This window comes from Cnephaeus nilssonii (assembly GCF_951640355.1).
Source record: "Cnephaeus nilssonii genome assembly, chromosome: 4".
NCBI classification, from domain to species: domain Eukaryota; kingdom Metazoa; phylum Chordata; class Mammalia; order Chiroptera; family Vespertilionidae; genus Cnephaeus; species Cnephaeus nilssonii.
In genome coordinates, this window is record NC_137075.1 from 9525183 (window position 1) to 9551270 (window position 26088).

At 38.1% G+C, this 26088-nt stretch overlaps 1 protein-coding gene across 2 annotated transcripts in view; it reads left to right on the forward strand.

The window, feature by feature from the left end:
* Positions 1 to 17480, forward strand: part of ITGB1 (integrin subunit beta 1) — a 57788-nt gene extending 40308 nt beyond the window's left edge. For both annotated transcript variants that reach the window (XM_079768050.1, XM_079768051.1), the window contains exons 8-16: positions 523 to 618; positions 762 to 851; positions 4072 to 4212; positions 4383 to 4582; positions 6246 to 6484; positions 6708 to 6930; positions 7576 to 7808; positions 10297 to 10463; positions 16265 to 17480. In XM_079768050.1, coding sequence (XP_079624176.1) covers positions 523 to 618; positions 762 to 851; positions 4072 to 4212; positions 4383 to 4582; positions 6246 to 6484; positions 6708 to 6930; positions 7576 to 7808; positions 10297 to 10463; positions 16265 to 16330 — 1455 coding nt within the window. In that variant the 3' untranslated portion in view covers positions 16331 to 17480. The remainder of the gene's footprint in view (positions 1 to 522; positions 619 to 761; positions 852 to 4071; positions 4213 to 4382; positions 4583 to 6245; positions 6485 to 6707; positions 6931 to 7575; positions 7809 to 10296; positions 10464 to 16264) is intronic.
* Positions 17481 to 26088: the final 8608 nt, after the last annotated feature.

A 26088-nucleotide genomic window follows, 5' to 3' on the forward strand; every position in this document is an offset into this window, starting at 1 on the left:
GTGAAGGGAGCTTCTGAGACACATTTACTTCATGCCTGGACAATGGCTGCTTCTCTTTTCACTTGTATGCATCATTTGTTAGTAAATTTGATATTATTTTTAACTAATAATATAGTTTTAATATTCCTTATCTTATTTACATGTGAGTTTTACAAATTAGGCACCCTGCTTCTATTAAAAATAAAGATTGGCCAATTATATAGTCTGGAAGAAATTTAAACCTTGGTGAATCTTGGTCTTTTTCTTAAGTGACAGATAATACAATCTTTAATTACTGGAAATTACTTAATTTATTTGTTCTGACATTTAATATACATAGATAATATTGCTTTATAAAACCTTTTTATTATGGAAATTTTGATTCATACATAAATAGAAAAGGGTAGAAACACATAACACCATCCACTTCAACACACTTCTGTGAGTGATCCAGTTATATATGCAATTTGATTTTCAAAAATGACTTAAAAATGTATTGATTGGATGTAATTACATACTAAATCTTATTACTTAATTTCTTAGGATTATCCTTCCATTGCTCACCTTGTCCAGAAATTAAGTGAAAATAACATTCAGACGATTTTTGCAGTTACTGAAGAATTTCAGCCCGTTTACAAGGTAAATATATATGTGAGATAAAAAGAACATCAAACTTCTAGACCATGTTATTTAGGCACTGGTATTTAAAATTAAGTATTCAGTAGTTACTTACTGATTGAATTGCTGTATTTGCATTTTATATGCTTATCTTTTAATTGCAGGAACTGAAAAATTTGATCCCTAAGTCAGCAGTAGGAACATTATCTGCAAATTCCAGCAATGTAATTCAGTTGATCATCGATGCATACAATGTGAGTACATTTTAAATACAATATGTTTGAACAGTACCGTGTTGAGAGGACTGTGCTCAAAGAAATAAAACTCCCTTCATACACAATATAGCAAAACCCAGAGGACAACATAAAATTCAAATTCTGTATATCTGGAGGAAAATCTCACATTCTCTTAAAAAAGTATTATCCTATATAATAAAGAGGTAACATGCAAATTGACCATCACTCCAACACACAAGATGGCCGCCCCCATGTAAACATAGCCACAAGATGGCTGGGAGGGGAGGGCAGTTGTGGGCGATCAGGCCAGCAGGAGAGGGCAGTTGGGGCTGATCAGGCCTACAGGGGAGGGGAGTTGGGGATGATCAGGCCTATAGGGGAGGGCAGTTGGGGAGGACCCAGGCTTGCAGGGGAGGGCAGTTGGGTCTCACAATCCAGGCCTGCAGGGGAGGAAAGTTGGGGAGGGACCAGGCCTGCAGGGGAGGGCAGTTGGGGGGGACCATTCCTGCAGGGGAGTGCAGTTGGGGGCAACCAGGCTGTCAGGGGAGGGCAGTTAAGGGCAACTAGGCTGGCAAGGGAGGGAAGTTAGAGGTGACTGGGCCAGCAGAGGAGGGCAGTTGGGGGCGACCAGGCTGGCAGGGTAGGGCAGTTGGGAGGGGACCAGGAATGCAGGGGAGGGCAGTTGGGGGAGACCAGGCCAGCAGGAGAGGAAAGTTAGGAGGGACCAGGCCTGCAGGGGAGGGCAGTTGGGGGCGACCAGGCTGGCAGGGGAGGACAGTTAGGGGAAACCAGGCTGGCAAGGGAGGGCATTTAGGAGTGACCGGGCCAGCAGGGGAGGGCAGTTAGTGGCAATCGGGCCAGCAGGGGAGCAGTTAGGCATCAATCAGGCTGGCAGGGGAGTGGTTAGGGGATGATCAGGCTGGCAGGCAGAAGCGGTTAGGGGCTATCAGGGAGGCAGGCAGGCAAGCGTTTGGGAGCCAGCAGTCCTGGATTGTGAGAAGCATGTCTGACTGCCGGTTTAGGCCCAATTCCACAGGGATTGGGCCTAAACCGGCAGTCAGACATCCACCGAGGGTTTCCAGATTGGAGAGGGTGCAGGCTGGGCTAAGGGACACCCCCCTCCAGTGCATGAATTTTGTGCACCAGGCCTCTAGTCCTATATAATAAAAGGCTAATATCCAAATAGACTGAACGGTGTAACAACCATTCGCTATGATGCACACTAACCACCAGGGGGCAGACGCTCAACACAAGAGCTACCCCCTAGTAGTCAGTGCGCTCCCACAGGGCGAGTGCAGCACAGCCGGAAGCCTGTCTCAGGGACATCCTCCAAGGGCTCCTAGACTGTGAGAGGGTGCAGGTTGGCCTGAGGGACTCTCACTCCCCTCCCCAGTGTACAAGTGTCATGCACTGGGCCTCTAGTTATTTATATAGTCTAAACAAAGACATGTGGTGAAAATGTCTAAATATCCATTTGAATGTCATTAAGTAATAAGTCTTGTTGGAAAGCAAATGGGAAATATAACTCACATTTAGATTTATAGGATTGCCTCAGTCTTCTTTTTCCTTCCCAAGAATCCTTTATAGACTCACCTATTTTGATGCATTGTAAGTATTTTTGCCAATTTTTTTTCTTGCTATATATTTAGGTGATACGGTTTTCTATTCTCAAGATGTGCATGTACTATAAAATATATATAAAAATTTAAATATATATGACAACTATTTTAAAAGGATAAGATTTTTTTACCCACACACATGGAAGGAAGTTATATTGAAATTAAAGAGGAATTGTTTGCTCTGTCTATAGCTTAATCAGAGTACCTTTAGTGATACTCATTAAGTATTGGTTACAAATGCCTTCAGATTACTTAAAATGATTAATAACCAATACTTAATGATCATTTAAGTAATCTGAAGGCATTTGTAATATTACGGTAACCATTGTGTGCTGTATACATTATCTCCTCTTCTTCCCTTGACAGGTTGAATTTTAGATATTTTTAAAATATATTTTTTTAGTTCATGTCAGGTGTTCCCAAACTGTTTTAGGAAGACCCTACTCAAAAAGAGAGGTTTTTATAAACATTTTCAAGATTCTAGTTGTTTCATGTCTTGTCTGTAGTTCTCCATCTTAATAGCATAAATTCCCATCCGTGCAGGAGTGTATACAAGCTATAGCTTGCTGCTGCAGCCTTTTGCATTTGTCCTGAGCATTCTCATATTCTAAAAAATCACTGGTTTGAATCCTTCTTACTTGGAGCTATTGGTGTTTTTTTGTTTGTTTGTTGTTGTTTTGTATTTGTGTGTGTGTGTGGGGGGGGGTTTGTTTGTTTGTTTTTGGCCAGAGCTACCATCATTTCTAAGGAAATTTGTTCTCAGACTATGTAGTAGATTGTTTACCTTAGTCCCATGTTAGATGAAGTCATAGGGCCATATTGGCAATGGGGAAAGAAAATTTTGGTTCTGAGTTCTTAGGAGTCTTCATAATTAATATCAGGCTTCTGTGCTATATGATTATTAACATTTTAACTTAGTAATTAAAGCACAAATATTCTTACTTTTCAGTCATGTACATTATTTTGAAGAATTGGTCCTTATTAATCAGAGCTTGTTTCTCTAGGTTCTGTGTTTTCTAGGCACCCAGGGTTTGGCTTCAAACATTTTATTTAAATGCCTAGAGACCCGGTGCACGGATTCGTGCACCAGTGGGGGTCCCTCGGCCTTGCCTGCGGGATTGGGCCGAAACTGGCTCTCCAACATCCACCGAGTGTCCCAGATTGCAAGGGGGCGCAGGCCAGGCCAAGGGATCCCCCGGTGCACAATCAGGGCCGGGGAGGGACGCAGGAGCTTGGCCAGCTGGGGAGGGACCATGGGCGGGCTCCAGGGCATGTCTGGCCCATCCTGCTCAGTCCGATCAGCGATCAGCTGGACCCCGCAGCAAGTTAACCTACCGGTTGGAGCGTCTGCCCCCTGGTGGTCAGTACACGTCATAGTGACTGGTCAACCAGTCGACTGTCCCCTGTTGGTCAGTGCACACCATAGCGAGCGGTTGAGCGGTCTTAGCATATCATTAGTGTATTATGGTTTGATTGCTTGAACAGATGACCGGACACTTAGCATATTAGGCTTTTATTATATAGGATACTGTTTTCTTAATGGACCCATTGGTTTTATGCATTCAACTTATAGTAGCATTTTGTTTGCCTTTCCTATGTGTAATTAGTCTTTGCTTTAGTCCCTTTCCTCAGAAGTAATTTTGGAAAACAGCAAATTGCCAGAAGGAGTAACAATAAGTTATAAATCTTACTGCAAAAATGGGGTGAATGGAACAGGGGAAAATGGAAGAAAGTGCTCCAATATTTCCATTGGAGATGAGGTAGGTTGTATAAACATTTTCTGAAGAAAAGAAAATAATTGCTGTTTTATATAAGCAATCAAGTTTGTAATTTGAGAATAAAAGAAATGAAGAGCTTTTTAAAATATTTTTAGTAGATTTAAATTGCTTACTTGTTAACTTAAAACTTAATCTTGTTTTTTTCCTTTAAGGTTCAATTTGAAATTAGCATAACTTCAAATAAATGTCCAAATAAGAATTCTGAAACCATTAAAATCAAACCTCTGGGCTTCACTGAAGAAGTAGAGATTATTCTTCAGTTCATCTGTGAGTGTGAATGCCAAAGTGAAGGCATCCCTAGCAGTCCAAAGTGTCACGAAGGGAATGGAACGTTTGAGTGTGGAGCTTGCAGGTAAGCTGGAAGTGATTGGAGAAGTATTGATTGTGTTGGAAACATAGGCAGGCTATGTTCTGAGACAACCAGAAAAAATCTCTCTATATGGAACAAATAAATGTTTTGTTCCAGTCACTTGTTGCTTACCACAAGATTAGTTTTATGATCTTGTGTGTACTATTTATAGAAAGTTCTCCCTTGTCTTTTTTCTTAAGACTGCTCTTTAAAGTAAAAGCTTTTATAGCCATCCAAGATATATTTATAACAAACTGTTAAGGTAGCATTTGGATTTTTTCTCCTATAATAGCAATCTGAGTTTTCTAGAGCTAAATAAGCTTATATAAATATGTTTCTAAAGTTGTTTTGGAAAAATATACCAAATTTATAATGGTGATTTTATCTGGGAAATGGAATTAGGAAGCAGTAAAGGATGTTCACCTTGTACTACATATACTTCTGCATTGTTGGAATAATTTTTAAAAAATGAATACATTTGGCCCTAGTTGGTTTGGCATAGTGGATAGAGCATCAGCCTATGGACTGAAGGGTCCTGGGTTTGATTCTTATCAAAGGCATGTACTACCTAAGTTGCAGGCTCAATCCTCGGCCCTGGTCAGGGCAAATGCAGGAGGCAACCAATCAATGTGTTTGCCTCACATCGATATTTCTCTCTCTCTGTCTCTCCCCTCCCTTCCATTCTCTCTAAAAATCAGTGGAAAAATATCCTTGGGTGAGAATTAACAACAACAACAAAAAAAAAAAATAAATGAAAGGATACAGTTTGCAAAATTAAAGAGAAAACAGTATTTCAGAACTTAGAATCAAATTAACTTTAATCATATTATTTTAAAATTTATTTTTACACTCAGGTTACTTTTTAACTAAAAGTTAAAATTAAAATACTCTGTATTCCCTCTAAAAAAGTCATAGGAGGAAGGGAGAGTATTTTGATTAAATATCAGCTCCAAATGGGCTCATAAGGGTTTTAATCATGAGAAAAAAAATAAATTTATCTCACCATCAGTTATTAACTATCAATTTTAAATAGCAATTAAAATGTTACATTTTTATTTTTCATGTACATATCATGAGACATATAGACCCATTTTTAGTAAAATAATCCTTTAACTAAAAAAATTACCTTGAAAATGTTTTGCCTTCCTTCCCTTTATATTTACCAGATACAGAATTAGTGTATTCAGTGTCTATAAGCATTAGGTGTTTTAAAAATATACAGTGTGTCCGAAAAGTCTGGACCCATAGGATATATTTACTTTTAAACAGTATGTTCAAGTGATAAACTGTGTTTTTCTTCAACTTCCATGTACTTTTAGTGTGTTTATTGTACTTTTTTAGATTAAGTTTGAAAACATACCCTTTAAAAATAAATTTATCCTGTTCCTAAATGTTTTATTCACCTGTTTATTGCTAGATTATATTTTCATCTTAGTTAAAATGGTTACTCTCCTGAAGAAAGTTTTTTTCCTAGACCCTGCATCTGAACTTGAATGGCTGGTGTGTGTGCATATGTACACTTTTGGGTACACAAACACTCCCATATAATATAATTATAACTTAAAGATATTGTTCATAGTCTTAATTTCCTCTCCCATTGTTTCTCACGGTTTAACTTGTTTTGTTATTTCTTTTATGTAATTGAAATTTTGGACTCTTTCTTTAGGTGCAATGAGGGTCGTGTTGGCAGACATTGTGAATGTAGCACAGATGAAGTTAACAGTGAAGATATGGATGCCTATTGCAGGAAAGAAAACAGTTCAGAAATCTGTAGTAACAACGGAGAGTGTGTCTGTGGACAGTGTGTTTGTAGGAAGAGGGATAATACAAACGAAATTTATTCTGGCAAATTCTGCGAGTGTGATAATTTCAACTGTGATAGATCCAATGGCTTAATTTGTGGAGGTGAGAAAGGGGGTCAGAAAAAATGGTTATAAAATGTGATCCCCATCTAATATAATAAAAAGTTCAAGTATGCTTGGTGAATAAATAAAAAAGGACAGCATTGAGAATCAGTTCATCCTTTACATACTCTTTCTTAGGCATTATTGCTTATTTTTGCTTTTAAATCAATGCTCTGATTTTTATGTTTTACCATTGTTAAGAGAAATGATATTTTTAATTTCAGGAAATGGTGTTTGCAAGTGTCGTGTGTGTGAATGCAATCCCAACTACACGGGCAGTGCATGTGACTGCTCTCTGGACACGTCTTCATGCATGGCCACAAATGGACAGATCTGCAATGGCCGGGGCGTCTGTGAGTGCGGCGCCTGTAAATGCACGGATCCCAAGTTTCAAGGGCCAACTTGTGAGATGTGTCAGACCTGCCTTGGCGTCTGTGCTGAGCATAAGTAAGTATTCCTAATTACTTGGAATAGTTGATATTTACTGTTTGTTATCCTAACTATTACCCCTAAATCCAGAACAGTACCTATAAGTAACTTACACTGTAAATCAAGTTTGCCACACAGAAGCCGGCCTTTAAATCTTAAATGTTCTTTCTCAATAGCTAGTGTTTGTCACATGATGTTGAAATGTGTCATCCAAGGGTGGTACTGTTATTTTGAATTTGCTATATAATCAAATCTATGTGGTGACTTGATAAATTAGCATTACCAATTGCTTAATTACCATCTTTTGACTAAGCACAATTGAAGGTTTTGCCCTTGAAGAACTGTTATTGTATCAACAACACAGTTTAAGTTCCTTTGGTTTTATGTTATATATTTAATATCTGATAGGGCTAGTTTTATTTTACTATTTTCTTTCTTTTTCGGGATTTTAGTTTTAACTGTAATAAATTATAGTTTCACTTGGGAAACTAGCATCTTTATATTTAGTTTCTCATTGAGAAATGTCATATGCCTCTTCATTTATTCAAATTTTTCATAGCTCTTGGTTTAATTTGGTCAGATTTTGAGTCTAGCTCACAAAATAATCTTTAAGCAAATATTTTAAATAATAAAGGTTAAATGTAACAATTTGTGTTTTAACAGAGAATGTGTTCAGTGCAGAGCCTTCAATAAAGGAGAAAAGAAAGACACATGTGCACAGGAATGTTCCCATTTTAACATTACCAAGGTTGAAAGTCGGGACAAATTACCCCAGCCAGGCCAGGTGGATCCCCTGTCCCACTGTAAGGAGAAGGATGTTGACGATTGCTGGTTCTATTTCACATATTCAGTGAATGGGAACAATGAGGCCATTGTACACGTTGTAGAGACTCCAGGTAGAAATCTGATCATTTCAAAATGCCTTTCATTTCCTTTTATGTCTTGTTTTTACTACGTAGGCTTATTGGCAGTTTCTCTACAATCCAGGAATGGCTTCCACCTTTATTATTTTAGGTTCATGTTGGGACATATTTTTATCTCAAAGTTTAAAAGAGTATTTAATTAATTTAATTAACTATATAAGAAATGAGGAAAAGAGAAGGCAAGTTTTAAGTTTTATGAGTGAAGAGTTTGAAGATTAAGTGCAATAATCCACATTGGCGCAATGCTCGTCACTTAGTGCATTTAGTAGGTACTCAATAAGCATTACCTCATTATTGATGATATCTAACTCTGAACTTGAAATAGACTGGGACAGTGAAAAAGATAATTTGTTAAGGGATATTATAAAGTATGAATTTGTTCAGCTTCTCAGAAGATAAAGTATTTTCTTGGTGTTTCTATACACTTAAAAAATGTCTTTGATTTTTTGTGGGAATGTAAGTTTTCATTTCTCTTGGATAAATATTAGGAATGGATTTGGGAGACATATGTTATATATATGTTTATAAGGAAGAGCCAAACTGGTTTTAAAAGCCTGTACTATCTTGCCCTTTCATATTTGTGTTTTATAGTAGTGTCTCCCAGTCTTTCCCTCTTGTCTTCTCATTTTAACAGGGTTGTTGTTGTTTTTTTAAGACCAGAAGCTTTAATTTTAATTGAACTACAATTTACCAAGTTTTTCTTTTATATATCTTGCTTTTGTTATTTAATCTGAGAACTCAAGTTTATAAGGACTTTTCTCCTGTGTTTTCTTCTAGAAGTTTTATAGCTTTGCTTTTTTGTTTTGATCTATACCCCTTTTGAGTTAATCTTAGTATATGGAGTGAGGTTTTAGTTTTTTGCATATGAATGTCCAGTAGTTCTAGCACCATTTGTAGAAAAGACTGACCTTTCTTAACCTTTGTTAAAAATGAGATAACTTTAGATGTGTGGGCCTATTTCTGACTATATTTCAATAATCTATGCAACTGTCTTTTAGCTAATATTACACTGTCTCAATTACTGTCACTTTATACTACTCTTGAAGTCTGGTATTGTGAGTTGTCCAACTTCGTTCTTTCCCAAAAGTGAATGTAGATTATCCCAAAGAATCTATAAAAAAGGCTCTAGAACTAACAACTGAGTTGACAAGTGTTTTTGTAATATTTTCCTAGTTCTCTGCCTTTTTTGTAAATTTTAGAGGTAACTTGCTGATCCTATATAATAAAAGGCTAATATGCAAATTGTCCCCTCAACTGGGAATTCGACCAGGAGTTCGACCAGGGGGCCGGCCAACCACCTGAGGCCCCTCCCCCTGGCTGGCCCCGCCCCTTATCAGCCCCCACCCTGATCGGGGGCAGGGCCAGCCAACCGCCCACAGCCCCTCCCCCCGGCCTGCCCAGTCGGATCAGCCCCAACGGGGTGGGCCGGTCAGACCCCGCCTGTGCACGAATTCATGCACTGGACCTCTAGTCCTATATAATAAAAGGCTAATATGCAAATAGACCGAACAGCAGAATGACCAGCCACTATGATGCGCACTGACCACCAGGGGGCAGACACTCAATGCAAGACCTGGCCCCTGGTGGTCAGTGCGCTCCCATAGGGGGAGCATCGCTCAGCCAGAAGCTGGACTCATGGCTGGCGAGTTCAGTGGGGGTGGCAGAAACCTCTCCCACCTCCACGGCAGCGCTAAGACATCAGATATCCCCTGAGGGCTCCCCCTCTTCCCCTGAGTGCATGAATTTCATGCACTGGGCCTCTAGTATCTATATAAGTACTACCAGGATTTTGATTGGGATTGCATTGATCAAGTTAGAGGAAAATTGGTATTTTAACAATGTTGTGTCTTCTAATCCATGAACATGGAATAATTTCTTTCATCAGTGTTTAGTAATGTTTAGCAAATGCAAATGTTGCACACATTTTGTTCGATTTATGACTTTTAAAGCTATTGTAGAGGATACTATTCTAAAATTCAATTTCTAATATGTAAAAATAAATTTCTATATAACATACAGAAATACATAATGATTTGTTGTTTATTAACCCTTTGCACTCGCTTGCTTTTTTCTCGATTCCTTTATTCTACTCGGGATTTAATTTTTTAAATACCCCAGATTTTACAAAGCGCGGCAGTAGAATAAAAAACTGGAGTTTCTTTTCATACAAACTTATTTATTTGGATTTTTTTATATTTCAAATTATTGATACATTCAATACAATTTGACATACGAGCTGCTACCAATGCTAACCGTGTCGAGTCACACTCGACATTTGAGTGCAAAAGGTTAATCATGTATCCTGGGGTCTTGTCAACTCGTTAGTTCTAGAGTCTTTTTTATAGATTCTTGGGATAATCTGCATTCTTTTTATAGGAGACTGCCCAGTTCTTTGTAGTTTTGGCTTTATTCTACACACACCAATCCCTGGTGTACTCAGTCTTTTCTTCATACTTTATAGAGTGTCCCACTGGTCCAGACATCATTCCAATTGTCGCTGGTGTGGTTGCTGGAATTGTTCTGATTGGTCTTGCGTTGCTGCTAATTTGGAAACTTTTAATGATAATTCACGACAGAAGGGAATTTGCCAAATTTGAAAAGGAAAAGATGAATGCCAAATGGGACACGGTAAGTTGCAAAATACCTAAAAAGTAAGGTCAGTCATAAAGTAAGAGTAATACTTCTGAGACTTGTTTATTAAATATAAAACTGATTATTAAAGCCCTCACTAAGTGTTTTATTCCTCCGTAAGTTCATTATTCAGAGAACTTAAATTTAGTGAAAAAGCAAAACATCTTAAATACATTCCATTAAAATAAAATACTGTACAAATGTATCTTCTGGTTTCTGTGGTCATTATTTTTACTTTCTTAAAATTTTGGTCTTAAATCTATTCTGCCTTTTCATCTCATGTAAATTAGAATCCTATACAATGAAAAGATTTTTTCTCTCTCTCGCTCTCTCTTTTTTTTTTTTTTTTTCAACAAAGAACCTTAAGTAGAAAGCAGCCAGACTCAAAAGGCTATATACTGTATGATTCTATTTATATGACATTCTGGAAAAGGCAAAACTATAGGGGCAGAAAGCAGATCTGTGTTTTCCAGGGGTTGGAGTGGGGGTAAGGGTCATGAGGGATCTTTTTGGCATGACCTTAATTGTGGGTATGTTTATGCATTTGAGAATTAATGAACCTGTACTTTAAAAGAGATAAATTTACCCTCTGCAAATTATAACTCAATAAACCTTGCTTTATAAAAACTTTTGAAATCTGTTAGTGGCTGAAAGTTTGTGCTAGCGTTGGCTTTGAAATTTGGAGTCAGAGGTGGGGTGGCCAGATGTTGGCACTTGTGTATTTGTCTTTTGATAAAGGAAGGCTATGACAATTTTCAGTATTTTTAAATTGTAAATGAACTTTAGTCATTTGCATTATAGTACAATTTGCTGGGGTTTTAAAAAAAAAATAATTTCAGAAATATAAAAATAGTAAAGTTAGTAAAATAGTAAAAATTCTCCTTTATAGTGTTTAAACACTACACATGTCATTTTTTTTCTGATGAAATCATTAGAAACTATTTCTTTTACTTTAGCAAGAAAATCCGATTTACAAGAGTCCTATTAATAATTTCAAGAATCCAAACTATGGACATAAAGCTGGTCTCTAAGTTGCCGTTCGTATTTTCTTTCATTTTCTGTCTTTGCATGTGAACTTTTATTCTTTTTGATTGCACTGTGTGTCCTTTGTCACTATTGCTATTTTTTAAAAGTCTGGCTTTATTTATATGACTATACCATGGCTTTTTGTGTGTGTGTGTATTAATTTAGACTTAGTGTTTAGAAGAGCTTTAAAATATGGGCTAGAAGCAGCAGCTGTGTTGTGAAAAGAGAATGTGCTTTGTGGTCAGACTGACTAGGGTGAAATCCCAGCTCTTCACTGAGTAAGTAGAATAGCTGTGAGTCCCTCACTTTCTAGCGCTTTAGTTTTTCATATCTTTAACAAGGAGTCAGTAATAATGTCTGTTGTGTAATGTGATTGTTTTTAGCTGATATGATATCAGCATGTCAGTTATAATCCTCATTACAGACCAATACTTTGGAAATGATTATTTATCATATGCATGTTTTAGGGTAAAATGGTGAAAAATGAATGTGATATCTAAATTGGAAAATAGAAATAAATGGACGTAACCTGGCATAACATTGTTGGTTCTAGAACTATTTTGAGATTCTTTATTCTTGATTGTAAATTGAAATTCTATTAATAACCAGAAGACCTTCTATTTATATAGGTCTTATATATATGTTTCTTGTTAATTTTTGAATGAGTCTAATATTTAAATCTAATATTGAACCTTAAAAACAAAACTTTAAAGAGAAAAGGTTCTATCACAGTTTTAATTAAAACTTAGAAAATTTTGTAGTTATAACTAGAGGCCCAGTGCATGAAATTCATGCACGGGGGCGGTAGGGGGGGCCTCAGCCCCACCTGCACCCTCTCCAATCCGGGACCCCTAAGGGGATGTCCTACTGACGACTTAGGCCCGCTTCCCATGGTTCTCTGCTGTCTGCAGGGCCCACTTGGCCACTTCCGGGTCGCTGCAGCGATGGCCAAGCAGGCCCTGCTCTCAGAGGCCGACCCCAGGACTGGAGGACTTCAGCAGGGTTGAGAGGACTGGGCAGCACCATCTTTGTGTCGGAGTGACGGTTAATTTGCATGTTGCTCTTTTATTAGATAGGATAAGGTTTGCTTATCCTCTAAGGTAGGGCCAGTTATTTTGATGAGTCTATGTTATACCAGGATGACAAATTAATTGTCTCTTATCAGTAGTGGACAGGATTCTTCCTTATATCTGAATTTTCATGAAATACTTCTAACATAAAATTCTGTGATAAAAACATTGTGATTAGAACAGATTCTCCTGACAGGCTATCCAGAAATCTTCTTTCCTTTCCCATCTATTTTTATTTCACACGTGAGAAAACCAAGGCACAGAAAGGATTAGGTAACTTGACCCAGGTTCATGTCTGGTTAGTGGAAGAGCTCAGACTCAAACCCAGGCATTTGGGGTCCAGGTCATGGTATCCACTACATTGTACTGGTAGCAATCACATACTCTTCAGGAGACTATTACCTGGTTAAGAAGAGGTAGATCACTCTTTATAGAGAATTATTAAGCTTTTTTTTTTTTTTTTTGAGAATTATTAAGCTTTTTGACATTTGTTGTAACTTAGGATAACACAACTGTGTTGGGCAAACATAGTAATGGGGAAAGCACTTTATTACATTGTAACCAACACTGTAGTTTTTCTTATAAAATAATAATAAGTAAGATATTAATATAGAAATGTTTTAAAAAACATAAAGGAAGTATCAATGATAGAAACCATTGCTGGTCTGATTTTTCTTTTATTTCAAAGCAGATTTTAAAACTTTTGAAATGACAAAGTTAAATTTGATGGCAGGAAATTAGAGTCAGATTCATATATGGACACGTTGGTTCGTTTTCATATTAATCTGAGACTTGTCACATTATTTTTCTTATCTAATACTTTCCAGAAAGTCATTTTTAGAAGAAACCTGTTGCTTAGCTTCCTTCCTTCCTTCCTTCCTTCCTTCCTTCCTTCCTTCCTTCCTTCCTTCCTTCCTTCCTTCCTTCCTCCCTCCCTCCCTCCCTCCCTCCCTCCCTCCCTCCCTCCCTCCCTCCCTCCCTCCCTCCCTTCCTTCCTTCCTTCCTTCCTTCCTTCTTCTTTCTTCCTTTCTTGTGTTAGGTCAAAAACAGTCAAATATTGACAATTTCATATGATTACTTCTCATAGAAGAGAAAATTCTATATGCCCTACCAAAAGGTGAAATTTTCACCTTTGCTGTATGTTAAGTTGTACTTTGAAGAAAATTATCAATATTAGTGAAACTTAATGTCTGTATTGCTAACTTAATTTTTGGCTAAAATGTTTTTTTTTTCAGCAAAAATAAGCATTTTGGATAATTCAAGAAGCAAAAGTAAAAATGTCTTTATTCATTAGTGAAATCCAGACAGACTAACAGAAATGGTAGTGTGAGGTTGTAAATTATTTTGAGTTGTTTTCTCAAGAAAAATTAAAGTAGAAATAAATAATAGAAATTAAAATAAGTCAAGGCTTGTAAAAAACGTTTCTGATATGGGACCAAAGTTTGCTAATCAATTATGTTATTAATGTATTTTGGATAATGGGCAGCCACTGTAATTATTTTAACACATAAGACTCATGTAGGGACATTAGAAAAATCAAATTATTAACTTTATAATTGTTAAGGTGATTTCAAAAATTGTCTCGTCTGTCCTTCTCTGGTGTTAATGTAAATGCATTCCTAATCGTCCACAGTTGTGCATTGTAAATCTAATATATTTTATAGGGGTGATTCTGTAGCTGCCGCTGTCAGCTGTTCTAGAGTGCACACAAAGATGAAATTTTACTGAATATAACCCTATTCTTTTGATTTAAATAGGCTTTGCATTTTTGTTGGGATAGGGGTGGGGTTGCATTCTGAACAATGAAAACTAATCTGAATTATTTTAGTTTACCTCCATTTAAAATAATGCCTAATGTAGATTAGTTTCAGTTTACCTCTAACCTTGCATGTTGAATTTTTGTTTGAATGGACTTTGAAATGATAAATATAAATGTTTGTGTGTATGAAAAGGCACACTTTTCTCCAGAGGTAAGATCTGCTATATAAATTGCATTTGGGGCTCATCAGTAACAACAAGTGTTTTTTCCTCTTTTGTTTTTTGTTTCCTGCATTTTTTTGTTTTGTTTTGATTTTGAACCTCCTTTACAATTCTTAAGTATTAAATATTAGATTTACCTAATGCACTTATTTTAAACTAGAGTCCCAGTGCACCAGTGGGGTCCCTCGGCCTGGACTGTGGGATTGGGCCGAAACCGGCTCTCCAACATCCCCTGAGGGGTCCCGGATTACGAGAGGGTACAGGCCAGGCTGAGGGACCCCACCAGTGCACGATTGGGGCCCCGGGAAGGACTGCAGGGAGGCTCTAGGGCGTGCCCGGCCTGTCTTGCTCAGTCCTGATCAACTGGACCCTAGCAGCAAGCTAACCTGCCAGTCGAAATGTCTGCCCCCTGGTGGTCAGTGCACATCATAGCAAGCGGTTGAGTGGCCTTAGCATATCATTAGCATATTATGCTTTGATTGGTTGACTGGACCCTTAGCATATTAGGCTTTTATTATATAGGATAAACTTAAGTAAATGGTTATTTATTTTCCCAGCATATTTGAAAGAATGGGTAGTATTACATGCAGATAGGAAGATAAGTGTAACTTATTTGTGCTTTATAACTTGTTAAGAATGTAGTTGTGAGGTTCCAATTTCCTATCTCCATTGTGAAATATCCGTTGTAATTTTCTCTGATAGAGAATTATTTGCCTGTATTCTCAGCTTTCAAGTCTACTTCTGTTTATAATAGGAGAAAAAAGAATGCTTGCTATATATAGCAGATATTTGAATATATCAGATAGCATGAGACTTTCTTAAGAAAACGGTAGTGTGAGATTGTACATTATTTTCCTTTTTATTTTTCTTAACCTGAGCTGCCCTGGCCATCATGAATGTTTTTCTTTTTTTTTTTTTTTTTTTTTTACATTTTTTTCTTAGTTATTTTTCTGCTTAAAACATTACTAAACATATTTTTGGATCTTGAAAGATTTTTTGTATTTATGGCTTCGACTTGTTTACTAGACTTAATTTCATTACTCTTTATTAAAATATACTATTGCAATAAAATTAAGACACTTCACCAGTACAATATTGAAGAATGACAATTATTTTCTTAGGAATGGTAATTATGTTTGCTAACATTCTAAGCAAATTTGGCAATGTGGTGACTTGGTGGAGGCTCAGCACCCTCAGTGACACTGACAACCTTACCCCAGGACTCTAAATCAGTAACACTTTTGGAATAACCTCAGGAGAACAATTCCCCTTCCTCACAAAAATTAAAGCCAAGGACTCCTATTAATTATCAAGCACCTTCTGTACACAATAAAGGGTTAGGAATTAGGCTGTTGATGGCAAAAGAGTTAATTCTTTCTTTAAAAAGGCATTCAAAACTACTAAAAGAGAAACCATAACAACACATTCTCTACTATGGATGTCATGCTCCAGTCCACTCCAGTAAAGAATGGACTCAGGAATGAAATAATGCCAGTTCCTAGGTACACCTTTAGATCTGTAGAGCAAAGTTTTCACTTTACATATTTGCATAAACTTTTATTTGTACGTTTTTTAAAAATTTCATGTGCTATTTGGATTAATAAAATGGAAACAACTTCTGAAAATGACCTTATATTGACCTTATAGCTTATATTGTTTTATAAAATAATATTACATGATTTTAGTAGAGTAACTGATCATTTTTCTCACTTTTTTTTTTAGGGTGAAAATCCTATTTATAAGAGTGCCGTGACAACTGTTGTCAATCCGAAGTATGAGGGAAAATGAGCACTACCTATACCAATTTTACAACATTGAATGCAAAATAGCGAATTTCATAGTCACAGAGGAAGGTAGCTTTAGGGAATTGTCTCCATGGATTTTACTCGTGTAGGTTTTGAAACTGTATAATATGTATAATTAAAAAATGTTTTTTGTTATTTTGAAAATAATATAATCAATGCCAGGGACTGACGTAATACTTGAGACAGGATGGTTATCCTTGTCAGCTAAGGTCACGTTGTGCCTTTTTTACCTTTTCTTCCTGGACTATTGAAATCAAGCTCTTATTTGATTAAGTGCTATTTCTAGAATGATTGAAAGGACAGTAGTTAAAGTAGTGAGTATGCTGAGAGTTTCTTTTAATCAAGTATTCAAATTGATTTTTAACTTTACAGATATGTCAGTTTTCAGTTATAAAAAACCCAGAAAGTAATCATCTTACTAGCTGGCTTAGAAATTATTTCAAATTTATTTTGCTATTTTCCTATTAGACATGATTAATGACATATCTGAAAGATGAATGAATATATTAGGAGTTAGTTGTGTAAAATAGTTTTTGAAATGTTTGATATACAAAGGCCATGGGAAAATGTCAGTTAGGATGGGGAAAAACAGCCTGAAAATCTGTGTGCCATTTTAAGAATTACTTAATTCTTGGAACTTTCATGCCTTCTCTCTATAAATTCAAGCCTTGGATAAAAATATTGGAAATTTTTCTGCAAAAAGTACTTAATTTATCATTATTTACCTAAAGGCCTTAATTTACATAGTATTTTTTGAATTGGTAACTTTTGGGTTCTTTTATTTTGTTTAAAGCCTGGTGCTTTTTATCACCACTTCTAATCATTTAACGTATTTACAACTTTGAGGTAAGACTTTTTTAATTAGTACTTCAATTAGTAGCTGTAAATTTGCCTTTTTAATGAACATGTGAAGTTGTACTGTGGCTTAAGCAACAGCTATCACTGTGCCAGTCATACTTTCAGTTAGTGCTGTATAACAGACCACTGTATATTTACTCGCCACTGTTTGAGTTGCCCATTTTGTTTCATACTGGTCACATTCTTATTTTAAGTGTCTTTTAATTTTAACAGTTCACTTTTTACAATGCTGTTTACTGAAGTTATTTATTAAATAAAAATGCATAAAATGGGTATTTTCATTCTATATTGATATATTTTGTAGTTTGTTTGCATGGTATTTTTATAGGTTAAAAAGGTTGATGTAAAAGATTTCTGGTTGATGGGTATTTTAGTTAAAAAGCTAAAATAGCCCTGGCCAGGTGGCTCAGTTGGTTGGACTGTCATCCCATACATCAAAATGTTTTGGGTTCAATTCATGGTCAGGGCACATATCTAGGTTGCCGGTTTGATTTCTGGTTGGGGCACATATGGGAGGCATACTCTCACATCAGTGTTTCCCTCTCTCACGCTTCCTCTCTCTCTAAAAATCAATAAAAACATATCTTTGTGTGAGTTTTAAAACATAAAAAAGCTAAAACATAGTTCTTAAGGGAAAAAAAAGGAAAGAAAAGATGCGCTAGAGAAAAAAGTTTTTCCAGAGAATCAAATTCCTCCCTTGATCATGGGAGTGGAGTTTAATTTCCTCCCTTGATCATGGGAGTGGAGTTTTATAATATCTTTAGAAAAAGAATTTTCTAAGATTCATACAGGAAAATGAATAGGTTTTATTGGCAAGGAATTATATTTCTTGGGTTATGAATTCTCATGGCCCTTCAACCAGTCCTAAGAAAGGTGCTGCTGGGGTTCCAGTAGAGCCAAAAGGAACCCCAAAGTGTCACTTTCATGTTAGAGCTGGGTCCATTACATTCAGTCCAGATTCTGTCCATTGTGTGGATGCCACATGGCTGTGAGCCACGAGCCACATGGGAGAATGCTGGGGAGTGTGCCCTGCAACAGGAGTCACAGGAGCACAGGCAAACGGGAGAGGCAAGAGCCAAGAGAGCCAAAGTGAATTCCCTTTGTTCAGAAGTTTAAATATTCAGGTTTTATATTTAACCTGCAGTGGCCATGCATATTCTGGCCAATTACCTGTTCCCAAGTGTGATTGATGGGAAAGCACCTTCCTATATCACTGAGACCTTACTGGGCATGTGTCCAAATTGCCTTTGTCCAGTACCTTCTCCCAGTGATCAGTGGGGAACAGACTTGGAGCGTATGAAATTAGCAAAGCTGTATAAATGGCATGCCTATATTATCTAGTCTTCCCTTTAATCCTTTCCTGTTAAATAATGAGTAGATTATTATAACAGTACCAATAATTAATATTGAAAAATAGATTTTTAAGACTATCTTTGAGCCCTCTAAATAATAATGGATAAATCTTCATCTCCTCCTTCAATTCCCCCACCTACAGTAGGACAGCAGTCACCAACCTTTCAGACCTCACAGACCACTAGTGGTCCACAGATCACCAGTTGGCAACTGCTGTACTAGGAGATATGTTTCATCCCTACATTAAAGCAAAATTAACTTTTTTTTTTAGTTTTTCCTTTTTAAAACAATTTTTTTAAATCACAGTTGATGTACATTATTTAATACAACCACATGATTAGATATAACCTATGAAGTGATCACCCAGATAGATCAAGTACCCATCTGATACCATATATAGTTATTACATTACTGACTACTAGAGGCCCAGTGCACGAATTCGTGCACGGGTGTGGTCCCTCGGCCTGGCTGGTGATCGGGGCAGATCAGGGCCGATGGTGGCCAGCCGGCTGGGGAGGAACCACAGGAGGTTGGCCGGCTGGCGGGAGGACTCCAGGACGTGTCTGGCCCTCTCACCCAGTCCCTATTGGCTGGGCCCCAGCGGCAAGCTAACCTACTGCCCCCTGATGGTCAGTGTGCATCATAGCAGCTGGTCAAGCAGTTGACCAAATGGTCTACTGTTCAGTCAGACACTCTGTTTCTGTTCTGTTTGTTCATTTGTTTTTTAGGTTCCACATATAAGTGAAATCATAGGTCTTATTTTACTGAGCACAATACCCTCTAGATTCATCCATGTGGTTGCAGATGATAAGATTTCATTCTCTTTTATGGCTCAATCATGTTCCATTGTATATATTCATAATTTCTTCTTTATCCATTCATCTATTGATGGACACTTAGGTTTCTTCCATATCTTGGCTATTGTAAATAATACTGCAATGAACATATGGATACATATGTCTTTTCTATTCAATGTTTTGTTTTTTGGGGGGGATAAATGCCCAGAAGTGGAATTGCTGGGTCCTTCTGTGTTTCTGGTTATAGACTTTATTTTAAAGTCTATTTTATCAGGTGTAAGTATGACTACCCCAGCATTTTTTTTTTCATTACCATTTTCATAAAATATCTTTTCCATTCTTTACTGTCATGTGTCTTTTGATCTGAAGTGAGTCTCTTATTGACGACATATTTTAGGATCTTGTTATCCATTCAACCATCGTATGTCTTTTGATTGGAGCATTTGATCCATTTGCATTTAAAGTAATTGTTAATAAATATGTATTTATTGCCATTTTATTCATATTTTTTTGTCTTTTTTCTCTTAAAGTAGGCTAACATTGTTTGTAATACTGGTTTGGTAGTGATTTACTATGCTAGTTTTTTCTCGTTGGGAAGCTCTTTATCTCTCCTTTGATTCTAAGTGATAGCTTTGTTGGGTAGAATAATCTTGGCTGTTCATCCTTACTTTTCATCATTTTGAATATTTCATACCATCCCTTCTGGCCAGAAAAGGTTCTGTTGAGAAATCAGCTGACAGTCTTATAGGAATTCCCTTGTAGGTAACTTTTTTCTCTTGTGGCGTTTAAGAGTCTCTCTGTCTTTATTTAACCTTTGCCATTTTAATTATCAAGTTTCTTGGTGTGGACTTCTTTGGGTTCATCTTCTTTGGATCTCTCTGTGCTTCTTGGGCTTGTATGTGTATTTCCTTCACCAGGTTAAGGATGTTTTCTGTCATTATTTTTTCAAAGAAGTTTTCAATTTTTTGCTCTGTCTCTTTTCCTTCCAGCACCCCCTTAATGCACATGTTGTTATGCTTGAAGTTGTCCCAGAGGTTCCTTACAACATCCTCATTTTTTAGATTCTGTTTTCTTTTTATTGTTCTGATTAACTGTTTTCATTTATATGATCCTCTGCTTCTGCATTCATTTCATTTTTGACTGGTTCTTTTTTGTTTTCTTTCTTCGTTTTTATTTCCTATCTCTGTTGAAGTTTTCACTAAGTTTCTTTACCCTTCCTCTAAGTTCATTGAGCATCCTTATTAGCAGTGTTTGGAATTTTGTCTCTAGTAGATTGCTTGTCTCCATTTTGTTCAGTTCTTTATCTGGATTTTTATTCTGTTCTTTTATTTGGGTCATGTTTCTTTGTATCCTCATTCTGACTGTTTTCCTGTATTTGTTTCTATGTATTATGTACAGCTGTTATATTTCCAAGTCTTGGCAGAGTGGCCTTATAAGTACGTGTCCTGTAGGGCCCACTGGCGCAGCCTTCCAGGTCAGCTGGGTGCTTCAGGTGCTCTGTGCCACTCCCCCCCGCCCCCAACACACACACACACACACACACACACACACACACACACACACACACATACATACACCCCTTGACCCCTCACCCTCAGGCTGTGTGGGCTGTGTACACACAGCTTGTATCCTGTTGTAGTTGAGCCTTGATTGCTGTTGGCATGTCAATGGGAGGGATTTACTCCCAGGCCAATCAGCTGTGACGACTGGCCATGATGACCACTGTGGAGGATCAGTTGTTCAGAGGCCAACCCAACAGAGCAGGACTTACTTCAGTGGAGCTCAGGTTCTTGCTGAATACTTTTCCTTGAGTGTATCTCTGTGGAGGTGGTGGGTGGTGATTCGTTGTGGTCTGAAGTTGTCCACCGGGTGTGCTGCCTCTGGGGCCTCCCTCAAGGTGTAGGCCAAAGTCAGTCATTACATGTGCTCTGCCTGGGACCACAAAGCGATTTGCAGATGGCTGCTACTTGTATTGGGCTTGGAGGTGCCCAGTATAGGCCAACCTGCGAGCCAAGGCTGGCTGCTGCTAGTGCCTGGCCTAGTGTCACTTAGCAAGAAGTATAGGGCACGCTGAGGCCTGATGCTGCTCGTGTGGGATATTGTAGGAAAATCAGCATGAGCCAAGACAGGCCACTTGTATGAAAAAGCTACTGGAAAGGGCTTGATTAGGCTCACAAGTTGGGTAGGGAAGGATCTCAGGAAATCACCAGGGCAGACAGTGTTAGGTTGATGGAGACTCCCATAAAGCTCCTGCTGGTGGCTCTGTGGGAAGGGCTCAGCCAGGAAACAATGGCTTGTGCCAGCACTTCTGTCTGTGAGAAAACTGCTCCTCCAGCACTTGCCTTGAAGTCACACAATTCACTTTCTCCCTATATGTCCCTGGCGCCTTTCAAATTGCTGCCCCAGCACTGGAACTCACTGGAGCTCAGACCCAGTGAGTCCCTGTAAGTCCTTGCATGAGCCCTTCAAGAGGAACTGCCTGGAATTCCAGCAGCCCTCCATCTCACTCAGCCATAGTCCCCACTGGTTTCTACAGCCAGAAGTTATGGGGACCTCTTCCTGCCACTGGAATTCTTTCATCTGACAATTATGTATTTTTACTAGAGGCCCGGTGCTTGAAAATTCATGCACTGAAGGGGGCGTCCCTCAGCCCGGCCTGCCCCCCTCACAGTCCGGGAGACCTCAGGAGCGGGAGGCGACCCGGCGATCAGGGGAAGGCAACGCCCCATCACACTTCTGATGCTGCCACTGCTGGTAGTGCAAGCCTCGGCTGGCCCTGGTTACCTGTGCCTCAGGCCGGCCCTGGGCGGCTGGGGGGCTGAGGGGACTGGGGGACTCCAGAGGCAGGTGCCCCGGTGGAGCTAAGGGGACTGGGCGCCACCATCTTGTGGCTGTGGGTGCTGCTGTCTTTGAAGACAGGCTAGTCAATTAGCATATTCCCTCCTTATTGGCTGTGGGCACCACCATCTTTGAGGGTGGGACAATTAGCATATTTCCTCCTTATTGGCTGTGGGCACCGCCATCTTTGCGACAGTGTGAGGGTCAATTAGCTTATTCCCTCTTTATTAGATAGGATTAGTTTTTAAGTTCCATGACAAATATTATCTTGTTAATTTATTACTCCATTTTATTTCCTACTACCCACAATCCCACTTAGCTCAACTCATTGCCTTAATGCCTTAGGAATAATCAATTTCTGCTCCAGAAGTTTCTTTTACAATGAGATTTTTTATACAACTGTTACAAAAACAGTCTGTTTTCTGTTTATACGTGACTATTTCCTGGCATGACTTTAACCTTTTGCACTCGGATGTCAAGTGTGACTCGACACGGTTAGCATTAGAATAAAGGAATCGAGAAAAAAGCGAGTGCAAAAGGTTAAAGTTGAAATATAGTGAGTTCTTAGATTTTATGATTTATCAATAGATTTTTCTGACTATGGAAACTGAATTTATTTCTCATAGTGACTGTAAGAGCATTGACATTTTAACAATTTTAGGTTTTAAACTGGCAATTTCAAAATTTAGCTTAAGAAATTGATAATTAACTTTGATTGAAGCCATATAAGAACTTTCCTAAAAAAATGTTTTTTTCCTAGCAACAGTGTATTATTACCTCCAATGAAATGCCCAAAATATGAGTCCTTAAAATAATAGTTAAAAATGTTTTTCCTTCAAACTCTATATTATGAATATTTATAAACTGTAAGGTATTGAGAGTTTTCAATGCCAGTGGAGTGGGTGGATCTTTCTTACAACTCTTCTCAGAATCAAACTGGAAATAAAACTAAATTGGGGAACATTCACCCTAAATTACAAACTGAAGACTAGCTGAAGAAGAGACCTTTAAACAAGGAATGGTAGAAACCACCTCAAGACAGCCAGAGCACAGGATTTTTGTTTGCCCACTCACCCTTTAGTTTGGCAGAGGGAAGACAGTGCAGACTCGAGTTGCCTGAGGAGAGTCTGGGGTGGGAGGTAATGGGAAGAGACAAGGGAATGCAACTTTCAAGATACCTGTGCTCAGTCAACATTGCCTCCCCCTGATAACACAGCAGCCATTTTTTCTGAGAGGCACAAGCCACTCCCAGTAGCAGCAGCCTAGGGAAAGGCAATTAGCCCTCCCTCCAGGATACAGCTTGTCCCACTTTCTAGAATCCTGCTCACCTTACTCTGCATCTCAATCCCTTGCTGAGGTGGTGGCAACACAGGCCAACCTAAGGGTCTGGGCAAATTTGGGGCATCAGTGACTAGCTTTGGGGCAGGGCCATTACTCCCACTTTCTCAGGAACATGACTGGCACTTCCCCCTCACAGGAGAGCTCCCAACTTCTGGCAGAGCCCACCAGCCTCCCTACAAGGTCAGGGAAATATTCCAGGACAGAGTCAGATGTGCAGCTCGGGGATGGGGGAACATAGCCAACATCTTCCCTGAAGTCTGAATAACACCTACCCTTCAGAGGCAATCCAGAGGTCCATCTTCCTGATTCTGCCAACAGCCTTTTCAGTGACTAAGTTTGACAACTGGCTAGCAGGTGGAGGTTGGCAGAGGCAGATCCCAAGGTGCCTTGGTTCATTTGCTGACTCACCCCTGGGCTCTGGGCTGCTATAAAGCCAGCATTGGAGCACAGCTTGGCCCCTCTGCATAGCCATGCCCAGTGGAGGCAGCCACGATCTAGATCACTTGAAGCTTCAAGAGGTTGCCGAGAGCCAAATGTGGACAGCTTCTGAAAGTGGCTAGCATCATAGTACCTCCCAGAAGGTCCAGAATTGGCACACAAAACAGTAAGCCTCAGACAACATAAGAACAAGATACAAAGGGAGATCCCAGCAAGCACAAAACTGCCAAGATGAACTATACTTTTTTTAACCACTGTATTCTTTATTTTTTCTTTCTTATAACTTTGTTATTCTTTTATATCTTGTTCTCTTTCCTTTTCTGACTCTATTTTTATCTTTCTCTTTCATTCTCTTATTTTTCCTTGATGTAATTTTTTCTTCTTTTTACCATTTTTTTCTTATTTTTTTCTTTTTCCTTTCATATTATTTTTTTTTTTCATTCCCCATCATTTTTTATTATTCTTGTTCTCCTAAAATTTTTTCTTTTGTGATTGTTGCTTGGTCCTTTTGTTTGATTTTGTTTTGTTTCTTGTTACATTTTGTTTTGTCCCATCAACACCTGTACAATAGCTCACATGATGTGTTTGGGGTTAAGCTTCACAGTCAGCCAGCCTGAGGAGAGATCTTGCCCACAAATGGGACAAAAACAATCAAAACCTAGTTACATTAGGGAGCCCAAGTAACCCATACAAGGGACATTCCTAGAGCATCCAGCTCAGAAGATCAAGGAGACTTCACCACTGTATCCCACAGGATACTTATAACCCAAGGACACCACACAAAGACGGGGAGTCATACAAGTTCTATTTAATACATAGAAACAAACATAAGAGACAACTAAAGTGTACAAAGAAACACCAAATGAAAAAAAAGATTAAATTTAATGGAGGCATGCAGTTTATCAGACATAGAGTTCAATGTAGTGGTTATAAGAATGCCCAAGGAACTTAGAACCACATGCAACTTAATATGAACTAGAAGGAACTTAGTGAGAATTACACCAGTATGATAAAGGATATACCATGTATAAGAGCCAGTCACAAATGAAGAATATCTGACAGCAAGAATACACTGGAAGGAATTGAAAGTAGGCTGGATGAAACAGGATAGAATCAGTAATGTGGTAGACACAATAGGAAAAACACCCAATCAGAGCAACAAAAAGAATTTTAAAAAACGGATAGTTGAAAGGGAACTTTGGGACAACATGAAACAACAATATCTGCATCATAGGGGTAACAGATTGAAAAGAAATTGAGCAAGAGATAAACAACGTGTTTGAAGAAATGAGAGATTTCCATAACCTGATGAAGGAAAAAGTGACACAAGTTCAGGAAGCAGAGACTACAAATCAAGATGAACCCAAAGAAATGCACATCAAGATACATAGATATTAAAATGGTAAAGTTTAAAGACAAAGAAGTAATCTTAAAGGCAGCAAGTAAAAAAACAGTTACCTAGAAGCCTGTCAGCTGATTTTTCATTAGAAAAACTTCAGGCCAGAAAGGATTGGCATGAAATATTCAAAGTAATGAAAAGCAAGGGCCTGAGACCAAGACTATCCTATTCGGCAAGGCTATCATTTAAAATTGAAGGTGAAATAAAGAGCTTCCCAGACCAAAAAAGAAAAAAAAAGGCTAAAGGAGTTAAGTACTACCAAACCAGCATTGCAAGAAATGGCAATAAATACCTACCAATAATCTTAAATGTAAACAAGTTAAAGGCTCCCATCAAAAAATATATGGTAGTTGAATGGATGGGAAAACATAACCCATGTATGTGCTGTCTACAAGAAGACCCACCTCAGAAAAAAAAAATTCACCCAGACTAAAAGTGAAGGGATAGAAAAAATATTGCATGAAAAACAAACAAACAAAATAAAAAGCAAGCTGGAGTAGCAATATGTACTCATATCTGAGAAAATAGACTTCAAAAGAAAGGGCATAACGAGACAAAGAATGTCACTACATAATACTGAACGGTTTGATACAACAAGAGGACATACCACATATATGTAAACATATATGTACCCAATATAGGAGCACCTAAGTATTTTAAAAAATTCTAGCTGTACTTAAAGGGAGATCAACAGCAGTACAGTCATACTGAGAGACT